The 11,705-nt window shown below is 48.0% G+C and overlaps 3 protein-coding genes across 3 annotated transcripts; 2 read left to right on the top strand and 1 right to left on the bottom strand.

Annotated features, from left to right (window-relative positions):
* LOC8065252 lies at positions 1,959-2,889 on the top strand. Its single transcript, XM_021466155.1, has 3 exons — positions 1,959-1,986; positions 2,369-2,637; positions 2,785-2,889. The coding sequence occupies exons 1-3, from the start codon at positions 1,959-1,961 to the stop codon at positions 2,887-2,889; spliced, it is 402 nt and encodes a 133-aa protein (XP_021321830.1).
* LOC8071539 (protein NUCLEAR FUSION DEFECTIVE 4) lies at positions 5,938-7,716 on the top strand. Its single transcript, XM_002443613.1, has one exon. It carries the CDS (start codon positions 5,938-5,940, stop codon positions 7,714-7,716), a length of 1,779 nt encoding a protein of 592 aa, XP_002443658.1.
* LOC8065251 (protein NUCLEAR FUSION DEFECTIVE 4) lies at positions 9,497-11,705 on the bottom strand. Its single transcript, XM_002442569.2, has one exon. It carries the CDS (start codon positions 11,624-11,626, stop codon positions 9,782-9,784), a length of 1,845 nt encoding a protein of 614 aa, XP_002442614.1. The 5' UTR covers positions 11,627-11,705; the 3' UTR covers positions 9,497-9,781.

Below are 11,705 nucleotides of genomic sequence, written 5' to 3'. Positions count from 1 at the left end.
TTGATCATCTTGAAGAAGTTGATTCACATGTCTTGCCGCTTGTGTAGCAAGCACTTCCTTGGCCACCTTAAGCATCAGATTAGCTCCTTCAACTTTTCCTGGTCCATCTCTTTATATAAACCTGCCCAAAAGACCATAAGTGCATTTGCATGACAAAGAATTTCCAAAGGATTTCTCAACATTTTTTGCTCAAAACATGCTTTATTACGACTCTTCCAAATAGCCCAACAGATTGCACCAATCCCCCAAGCATGAAACTCTTTACCAAATGGCAACCATCTCTCACACCAAAGCCAACACTGTTCTATATTTGTCGGAATATTATTTGCGCCAACACATTTAGCAATAATATCCCAAATCACACATGCCACAGGACACTGAAAAAACAAATGAGAAATATATTCAAGACAGTCACAGAAAGCACAACTAGGATCACCCATCCATTTTCTCTTTTGCAAATTATCCTTAGATAACAATGCATTACAAGACAACAACCATAAAAAGATCTTAATTTTTTCTAGAATTTTGCCCTTCCAAATTCTTTTATGAGAGAATCCATAATCATTTTTAGTAAGCCCATTATAAGCTGATTTAACCGTGAACTTATTGTTTTTCCCAGATTCCAAACAACAATGTCCTCCTGTTCCTCTAACTGGAACTTACTGGCATCCTCCCAAATTTTCTCCCACTCATTTCTAATCTCAATATGTAACCATCTCCTAAAAAGAATTGGGTCACCTTTCAAAGCACATGCAACCGTTATATTTTTATTTTCAGATAACTCAAAATAGCAGCGGTGCATAAGAACTTAAAGGTTCCTCATATAACCATGGATCCTGCCAGAATCTTGATATCCCCCCGTTTTTAACAGAGATTCCCCTGCCTTGTAGATAAATGTCTTTAATCTTCAACAGGTCAGACCACATAGGTGAGTCACTAACCTTGTGCTTAACCTCTATAATGGAAGAATTTCGCAGATATTTGAATTTAACTATTTGTTGCCATAAACCATCTTCTTTCTCAAGCTTCCACCACCATTTGCATAGTAAGCTAATATTCAGCCGTTTTAAATCCTTGATCCCTAGACCACCTTTTTTCTTACTCTTACAAATAATTTCCCATTTTACCAAATGATATTTTCTTTTTGTGCCACCCCCTTGCCAGAAAAACTTTCTCCTAATCTTATCCAATTGATGCACAGTTGATTTTGAGAGCAAGTAAACAGACATATGGTATATTGGAGAGTTGTTAAGACTTGAAGATATAAGAACTGTTCTACCAGCTAAAGATATAAGGACCTTATCTTTTATAGTTGTCCATAGAGAATTCTCTCAAAAATCTTAGCCGTCCTGCTTTCGAATTTTCAAGCTATTGTGATGGGTTATTTTTTTTCTAATATTCATACTTTTTTAGTTACTATTGAACTTCAAAAGTTTCCAATACTCACCGTGAATTTTGATTTTTTGTATGATTGGAAAAACAGAGGGATCTGCATTTTAGAAAGAAAATATAATTTCTTTTGAAGTGATTTAGAAATAGTCGAGATTACTAACTCAAAATTATTTTCTATTTTTAAAAGCCAGATAGACTTTGAAAACAGTTTTAAAAAAAAGAAACCAATTTGTTAGCTAAGTACTTTGGAAACTCATTGATTTATTTATCAAAATATTATTTTAGGAACTTTTGAAGATTCCAGTGTATACAAGTATACGTAATAGACTCCGGCTCCAGTAAAATCGCGAGGGGCCATGTTTCATCCATATCCCTAGATTGTTAGCTTAAATTGTATCTTGCGGAAGAAGAAGATGGATCATGGACGTATATAAATTAGCCACCAGCGCCCGCCTCGATCGATCCATATACATCCATCGTCTCCATCTATTTAATTTCCTAGCTTCCTCCAGCTAGTCTAGTCGAGTCGCCGGCGGCCACCGATCCCACGCCCCACCACCGACGCCATGCCTCGCGGCGGCCGCAGCTCTGGGGGTACGTATAAACGCGTCGTCGTTCTGGTTCATGCATGATCATCACTATTCAACTCATATATCATATAGCCATTGATCGTATAGATGATGCTGACAGATCGGATCACGTCATTGTATCTTATTATTAGTGAGCTAGCTAGATCGATGATGGGCACAATAATAATGAAGGATATATATGATCGATTGAATTTTGGTTTGGTTTGCAGGAGGAGGGATAAGATCTTATTCCAGTGCCAAAACAGCCAAAGCGCCTGCACCGGGTATGAATTAATATGCCAATATGCATGCTTGCATGTAGAACATCTTTTTACAAGATCAGGTATAGCTAGAACGATATACTATAACATTGTTGTGCTATTGCATGCATGCATATTCCGTTGCAGCAGCCAAGGGTGGCGGCGGCGCTCCTGCTCCAGCAACTAGTACCGGCGGTGGCGGCGGCGGCGGCTTGTTGAGCAACGCCGCATCCGTGTTTGCTGAGGGATGGATCTGGTGCACCAGTTGGGCCTTGGCAAACAGGGCCATGGATGCTGTCCTTGGCCCCCGTACCTTCCGCATCGAACACACTGCTGCTGCTGCTACTACTACGACCACCAGTCCCAGTGATGCGTCGTCTAGCCCTTGCGAAATCCATGCCATGGCCTTCCAAGACGTATGTCTCTGATGCTTCCATAGATCGATCTGCTTTACTATTTATGAATTTGTTGTGTGTATATATATATATATATATTTGAATGTCAATCAATTTTGCCTGCATGCATGGATCTGACCTAATAATGTTGCATGCATATATATGCAGTGCATCAACCAGAATGGGAGCGACATCAGCAAGTGCCAGTTCTACGTCAACATTCTCAATGACTGCCGCCGCAGAGGCCAAGTCGCCGCCGAAACATCCGGATAGCTAGGAATCCAACACAAGCCACTCGAGGATACATGAACTCAATAGAATCCGACCATCATCGATCCTAGATCTGCATCGGCCATTATACCATATTTATCTGTTCCAGTTCATTTGCATGATTTTTCTATATATAGCTTGTTGTGGACAGTGGATCCTCTAGTTAAAGATTGAATTTTGGTTATAGTTAATTCTTATCACTTTGGATTTCAGTGGTGCCAGGTCCCATATGATATATATAATCTGCTTTTTTTTAGGAGAATGATATATAATCTGTATCTGCTATTTCGATCTAGCAAACATATATAGTGGTCACACCGCCTACAAACAAAGTTTCTTTTGAAATCTAAATATCAAAATTCGGTACAAACAAAGTTTGTTTGAGATCTAAATATCAAAATTGGGATGACACCGGCATATAAGTAGTGCATGTTATAATTCACCTGATGATCTTCTTTTTTTTTTGGTAAAAAAGCAAGCTTTATTATTAGCAGCATCTCGCTGCAATGTTGGTGAAGAGTTCACCAAGTACAGATTGCAAGGCTGCCTTCACAGGACAGCTGTTTACATGAGAAGCATTGGAACAATGAACTTGCAACAGAGTCTGGATCCTAAATTCAGAGCTTGGCCAGCTAAAGAGTGTAGAGTTTACCAAGTACAGTTCATGCTTCTATCAATCTTGTAGATCGAGCCATTGCATCTTGAGAGGTTGTTGACAAATCTTTGAGTGAAGACCTTGACCTTTAAACGTGCATCACGACTAAACTAAAGAAAACAGAGCCCGATTAAACCAAAACTAACAATTACGTCATGCTGTTTCTCGATCGGTAGATTAGTGGGCAGGTTAGCAACAAGGTACAGGTTGTAGCGTCAACTTATATACTAGTTGCAGCTTCTTATAATTTCCTAAATGCCATTGAAAAATCAATCACAGGTGGCGTGATTAGGCTGTTCGTTTCGCCGGAAAGTAGGCTGCACTGATTTGTTGTGAGACAAGTACAGCCAGATGCAATCTCTAAGTTTACAAGTGATTTAGAGTGTTTGCTCAAGTTCTGTGAGTGTGATAGCATCAACCAAGGGTGCCAAAAGAGCTAAGCCTGGCCAGTGGCCACAATAGATAGAGAGCCCAAGAGCCAACTAGCCGTTGGAAATAAGCCATAGCTTCTATACGCACTTGCCGGATTATTTGGTTCGGCAGTGACGGCAGCACAGGACTAATTTGGTGCCTTCTTCTTCAACAGTCGCCACAGGAAACATACTAGGCATTAACTCTAGCTTCTATGCATTCAAATTCGGTACAAGAAAGTATTCGGCTGATAAATTCAAGCGAACAGGTCTACGACACTGATAAACCACCGGTACCTTGTTCAGCCATGATAGAAAGTATTGTTGGCTGATTTCTTGTGAAAAAAAAATACTGCTAAATAGCTAAAAAATTCGGCTGGTCTGCGGCACTAGTCTCATCCGGTGCCTTCTTTTTATTGTCACCACCGATAACTACGTGTTAACTCTAATTGTCAGAAATTTGTATCGCATAGTCTGGTGTTAGGTCAACCCTAACCACCAGACTAATCTGTGCTTAGTGACTAGAGACGGTTTAGACCATCAGCTTGGTTTGGTGCTTCAAACCAAACTAATCTGGTGGGTACAATGGAAGTACCCCCTCCCCCCTCTGGAAAAGTGCTAATGCATGGTTTAGTGATCCCCAAGATCAACCACTGGATCAATCTAGTAGGTAACCCTAGCCTAGTCTAAAGCCCTATGGATTATATCCGCTGCCCTTTATAGGCAAGCAAAGCCAACTTGAAATTTCAGCACCCAACTTGTAATTTCCACAATGAGGTGGGCGCACGCTCCTTATCCCACCGTTCATTTTGTTCTGTGATTCATGCAGATAAATAAAACACCCCCCACTTATTTTAAAACACCAAGGCACGGATTTTGAAACATTCTAGCATGAATCTTAATGTGAAATAGACGTTGGGAGATAAGGGGGAGAGCGGCCACCCCGTTGTGGTTTGTATTCACTACAAGCATTGGACTATAATCCGATAGAGACACCAGGATTATCTTCTTTTCAACCTCTGTTAAAAATGTGCTTACTTCTCAAGTGTTCCAACTTGTGGATGACTAGATGTGAAACTTCATCCTCTAGAACCCAAGTATTATTTGTTAATTTATTGTGAAAGAAAAAACACTGCTAAGTGGCTAACAAATTTGACAGATAAGCTCAATCGAACATGCTCTAAACATCTACCTGCCTGATACTCCGCTGTTGTGTTACTGCTAAGGATAACACAAGCCCGATAGTAGCTGCCCAAACATCTACCTGCATTAGTTTTATTTTCGAACATAATTGGGTGGTACTTAGTATAGATCATAGATGGACTGGATACTTGCAAAGGCCATTATGAGAGTGCCGGAATCAAGCTACACGCAATGATCGAGGACGACGTTTAATTTAGTAAACCGCCCGCTGATATCTTGTTGTGTACTAGATCAAATAAAACGTGCATCAAGACCACTGAAAAGAAAACAGAGCCCTATAAAATCAAACTAGTAGCAATTCTGTCATGTTTCGATTTGATTAGGAGGCAGGTAGCAAGGTACTAGGTAGTAGCATCAACTTATATACTACTAGTTGCAGCTTGTAGCTTCCCAAATGCCAATGAAAAATTAACCACCACTCATGGCAGTGTTAAGTGACAAGTTGTTTATTATGCTAACGCACGATTCAAGGAGACTAATGTAAACAAGCAAACAAGACATGTGCCAACTTTTCTTGGTCTAAAGTTCAGTCTTATCTTTCGTCAAGTTTCCAACTCACCTATCCTGCTATCCATGCACTGTCACGCATGCATGCTCCGGTAAAAAGTTTCAATTAAACTGCTGCACCCATCTCCCACCTAGTACAGTAAAAACTTTTGAACTAACTGCTATTTTTTTTTTTTTTTGCAATACAGTATAAATTACTGTCATGTCTGCCATCCATACAACGAAAGCAAGGCACTGCTGCGACTGCGACAGAGGACACTCCGCAACCAAGCAGCCATGGCGCCCATGGCCACCGCGACGGCGTTCGCGGCGCAGGTGCTGCGGGGGCGGTGGTTCATGGCGTACGGCTCCTTCCTCATCATGTCGGCTGCCGGCGCCACCTACATCTTCGCCGTCTACTCCAAGGACATCAAGTCGACGCTGGGTTACACGCAGGAGCAGCTCAACACCGTCGGTTTCTTCAAGGACGTCGGCGCCAACGTCGGCATCCACGCCGGCCTCATCGCCGAGCTCACTCCACCATGGTTAGTCCTGGCCCTCGGCGCCGCCATGAACCTCGGCGGCTACCTCATGCTCTACCTCTCCGTCACGGGCCGCGGTGGCGTCAGCCCGGCGGCCACGCCGCTCTTGCTCGTCTGCTTCTACATCGCCGTCGGCGCCAACTCCCAGGCCTTCGCCAACACCGGCGCGCTCGTCACCTGCGTCAAGAACTTCCCGGAGAGCCGCGGCGTCATGCTCGGGCTCCTCAAGGGCTTCGTCGGCCTCAGCGGCGCCATCTTCACCCAGCTCTACCTTGCCTTCTACGGCCCCGGCGGCGGCGGCGACACCAGACCGCTCATCCTCCTCGTGGGCTGGCTCCCGGCTGCCGTCTCCGTCGCCTTCCTCGCCACCATCCGGATCATACGCGCGCCGCGCTCGCCGGCCGCGGCACGCCGGGAGTACGGCGCGTTCTGTGCCTTCCTCTACGTGTCGCTCGCGCTCGCCGCCTACCTTCTCGTCGCCATCGTCCTGCAGAAGCGGTTCCAGTTCACACGGCCAGAGTACGCCGCCAGCGCCGCCGTCGTGTTCCTGATGCTGCTGCTTCCGCTCGGAATCGTCCTGCGTGAGGAGGCCACGCTGTTCAAGTCCAACATCACCAACACATCAGCTGAAGAGCAAGCGGCAACGACGCCGGCTCTGCCCGCGGTGGCCGCGGCGACGAAACGGCCACCTGCACCAGCGACGGGGTGTCAAAGGTTGCTGCTTTCGCTTCGTCCGCCGCCGCGCGGCGAGGACTACACGATCCTGCAGGCGCTGGTGAGCGTGGACATGCTGCTTCTGTTCACGGCGACGGTGTTCGGGGTGGGCGGCACGCTGACGGCGATCGACAACATGGGCCAGATCGGCGAGTCTCTCGGTTACCCGCAGCGGAGCGTGGCCACCTTCGTCTCCCTCATCAGCATCTGGAACTACCTGGGCCGCGTCGCCGCCGGATTCGCCTCGGAGGCGCTGCTGTCCCGGCGCCGCATCCCACGGCCGCTCATCCTCGCCGGTGTGCTCCTGCTCACCGTGCCGGGCCACCTACTGATCGCTTTCGGCGTGCCGGGGTCGCTGTACGTGGCGTCGGTGGTGATCGGGTTCTGCTTCGGCGCCGCGCAGCCGCTCATCCTCGCCACCGTGTCGGAGCTGTTTGGGCTCAGGTACTACTCCACCATGTACAACTTCTGCGGCACGGCCAGCCCCCTGGGGTCCTACGTTCTCAACGTCCGCGTCGCCGGCCGCATGTACGACCGCGAGGCGGCGCGGCAGAACGCCCCGGCGGCGGCCGGGAAGGGGGTCACGTGCATTGGCGTCCGGTGCTACAAAGAGTCCTTCTTGGTCATCACGGCGGTCACCGTGGCCGCGGCGGTGGTGACGCTGGCGCTCGCATGGAGGACTCGGGAGTTCTACGCGGGAGACATCTACGCCAAGTTTAAGACGGAAACAGCTTGTAGTTGTAGCAGTGGTGATGATGGTGGTAATGCTGCCATTGCTGGTGAAGACAAGGTCCGAGTACAAGTAGAACCCAAGGAATAAGTGTAAGTTTGAAAAAACTATTATATTATTTAGAATTCGAAAAATTTTGATCCAACCGATGCGCGTACTGCGAATCTGCCACTTTTTTTTACAGAAATATATATATATGAATCCTTACCTCCAAGTTCGAATCTTTTTTTTTTTGCTTCACAAACTATTGAAGATTTGAGTTCAATTATTCAGATGGTTCTAGGCGGAAGAGCTAATGCTTTTTGTGGTTTTGATGGCAGTCCGGTGGTCCAAACATCTACCTCAATGGCAGTCCGGCAGTCCATCATGTGTTCCATGCACATGGTCTCCTCCAAAAAAAATTCACTTGCTTTCTAGTCATTCCGTTCATCGTCTCACAGTTCAAGGGCTCGGGACTGCATCTGGATTTGGCAAAAAAAAAAAAAACAAATTTTGTGCTTTTTTAAACTTAAATTTAGTGCCTTTTGGCAGTGAACAAAAACACACACCTTCTATTTGAAAATAATACCTGTTGTTTTAGCAATGAAGATAAAAAAATAGCAACACAATAATATTACCATGTCACCCTTAGTTATTAGGGTCAGTTTAAATTCATTAGTGACATTTTACCTCAAAAAAAAAAATCATTAGTGACACTAGTTCCCAGCTAACATCAGCACGTAAGATCCGAACAAGCCTGCTACTAGTAGACCTACTCCCTCCGTCTAGTAAATTTAAGGTTTCAAAAATTATATCTGAATATGAGGGGTTTTAGGAGACAAAATAATTTTGCATTAGATAGTAGCACAAAATCTATAGATATACTCCGAGTATATTGTTACTTGTCATTTATTAATCAATCTTCATTGATTACACCGATGATAGCGTCTGATTCATAAATGACAAGTACAATATAATATCTATATAATCTGTGCTACTATTTAATGTAAAATATTTTTTTGTCTCCTAAAATCTCAAAAATGAAGTCTTTTGTTTTCTCTCCTAATTTGTTCTTACATCTATAGAATATACTATAATACAAAGAAAATATTAACTATTAACTACGGACCTGCTAACAATTAGTTTATTAGTTTTGCAAGAGTGCTAATAGTTTATATGCACTTCCAACCAAGGCGAAAAGTAGATTTATGGCTAGACACTAAAATCCCACTATTTGAAAAGTAGGTCAACCATGCAAAAGGTAACCCTTTTTCCATGTCCTGACATTTGTACCCAGCGCTTAGAGTGATATATAGCTCTATTCGCTTTAGCTTTCGAATCTGTCAGTCATTCATTAGTGTTTTTTCTCACATCAAATCAATGAATAGTATTTTTAACCATGACTTTTTGAACAATCGAATAAGCCCATGTCAAGTTGTCATCACATACTGAACAATCGAACAAGAACATGGTGAACAAGCCCATGAAAATTTGTACGACTTCATTTGAATTTTGGTGCTTGAACATGGTGGCGCCTCTTGAAAATTTCCACTTGTTTTCAGCTCCACCATGTTGGCCATGCATCCCTTCAATAGAAGGTCTTCATGAGATGAGCAGCTCATGATTTGAGTAAAGAACTGAGGAGATTGAACAGTAAGATCTAAAATTGAGATGGAACTTTTAGGTAAGTTAGAGTTGTAGATGTATTTCAAAATCTGAATCTACTGTTGTCTGAAAATCTGAGTATAATCTCAGAACTGCATACAGAGTTCTAAAATTCGACTTGAAAGGTTTTGCTAGTTGAAAAAGCAGGTGAATCTACTATTGTTGTTTAGATTAGTGCCGGTGACACCTGTACCCAATGCGAGCCATCATGATTCACACAACGCCATCACCGTAAACCCCATACAGTAATTGATTTAACAAACTTCTTCTGTTCTATTCTGTTCTGCGTACTACAGTGGAACAGAACAATGTGAAACTGTCAATGGTAAAGATACCAAATTCCCAATCCAAGATCAACCATCAGTGTCAATCATCAATCAAACAACCTAATTGCCAAGCAATGACCAAAAATCCAACATCAACCAGCTCCCAGTCGAAATCCAAAGTAGCACTATCACTGTGGATTCAGTATGCAGTTAACTAGCGTGAGTGTTTGTCGCGTATCAGTCGCTCAACTCAACATGTCACGGGCGTCGCGTCCGTCCACCTTGGCCTGCTGTTCCTTGGACACGGACTCCGCCGCCGCCGTCGCCGCCGCCGAGGCATCCTCTTTCTCCCCGTCGCGAACGCCGTTGCCACTCGCTCCCGTGCCTGTCGCCCCCTCCTTGAACCTGGCGTAGATGTCCCCCGCGTAGAACGCCCTTGTCCTCCACGCCAGCGCCAGCGCGACGGCCGCGGCGGCCACGGTGACCGCGGCGACGACGAGGAACGACTCCCTGTAGCAGCGCTTGCCCACGCACGTGATGCCGCCGCCGGCCTTCCCGGGCACGACGACGACGGCGCCCTGCCTTGCGGCCTCCCGGTCGTACATCCGGCCGGCGACGCGGACGTTGAGGATGTAGGAGCCCACGGGGCTGGCCACGTTGCCGACGTTGTAGAGCGTGGAGTAGTACCTGAGCCCGAACAGCTCGGAGATGATGGCGAGGATCATCGGGTACGCGGCGCCGAAGCAGAACCCGACCAGCACCGACGCCGCGTACAGCGACCCGGGCACGCCGAACGCGATGAGCAGGTGGCCCGGCACCGTGAGGAGCAGCACGCCGGCCACCAGCAGCGGCCGCGGGATGCGGTGCCGGGACAGCAGCGCCTCCGAGGCGAAGCCCGCCGTGACGCGGCCGAGGTAGTTCCAGATGCTGATGAGGGAGACGAAGGTGGCCACGTTCCGCTGCGGGTAACCGAGAGATTCGCCGATCTGGCCCATGTTGTCGATCGCCGTCAGCGTGCCGCCCACCCCGAACACCGTCGCCGTGAACAGCAGCAGCATGTCCACGCTCACCAGCGCCTGCAGGATCGTGTAGTCCTCACCGCGCGGCGGCGGCCGCAGCGAAAGCAGCAACCTTTGACCCGCCGTCGTCGTCGCTGGTGGTGGTACTGGTGCTGCAGGTGGCTGTTTCGTGGCCGCGGGCAGGGCCGGCGTGACTGCGGGTCGTGATTCCGCTGGAGCGTTGGTGATGTTGGACTTGAACAGCGCGGCCTCCTCCCGCAGGACGATTCCGAGCGGGAGCAGCAGCATGAGGAACACGACGGCGGCGCTGGCGGCGTACTCTGCCCGCGTGAACCGGAACCGCTTCTGCAGGACGATGGCGACGAGGAGGTAGGCGGCGAGCGCGAGCGACACGTAGAGGAAGGCACAGAAGGCGCGGTACTCCCGGCGTGCCGCGGCGGGCGAGCGCGGCGGCGCGCGTATGATCCGTATGGTGGCGAGGAAGGCGACGGAGACAGCCGCCGGGAGCCATCCGACGAGGAGGATGAGCGGCCTGGTGTCACCGCCGCCGCCGGGGCCGTAGAAGGCGAGGTAGAGCTGGGTGAAGATGGCGCCGCTGAGACCGACGAAGCCCTTGAGGAGTCCAAGCATGACGCCGCGGCTCTCGGGGAAGTTCTTGACGCAGGTGACGAGCGCGCCGGTGTTAGCGAAGGCCTGCGAGTTGGCGCCGACGGCGATGTAGAGGCAGACGAGCCAGAGCGGCGGGGTCCCGTGGACGCGGCCGGTGACGGAGAGGTAGAGCATGAGGTATCCGCCGAGGTTCATGGCGGCGCCGATGGCGAGGACGACCCATGGCGGGGCGAACTCGGCGACGAGCCCCGCGTGGATGCCGACGTTGGCGCCCACGTCCTTGAAGAAGCCCACCGTGTTGAGCTGCTCCTGCGTGTAACCCAGCGTCGACTTGATGTCCTTGGAGTAGATGGCGAAGATGTAGGTTGCGCCCGCGGCCGACATGATGAGGAACGAGCCGTACGCCATGAACCACCGACCCCGTACCACCTGCGCCGCGAACGCCGCCGGCGCCGGCGCCATGATTAGTGGTCGGATGTGGATGGGGATTGTCGGATCGGATGGGAGTGGAGTGGCCCCGCTCTGTCTCGTTTGGCTTTGC

The sequence above is a fragment of the Sorghum bicolor genome, chromosome 8 (assembly GCF_000003195.3).
Source record: "Sorghum bicolor cultivar BTx623 chromosome 8, Sorghum_bicolor_NCBIv3, whole genome shotgun sequence".
Classification (NCBI taxonomy): Eukaryota; Viridiplantae; Streptophyta; class Magnoliopsida; order Poales; family Poaceae; genus Sorghum; species Sorghum bicolor.
This window is presented reverse-complemented; position numbering and strand designations above follow the sequence as displayed.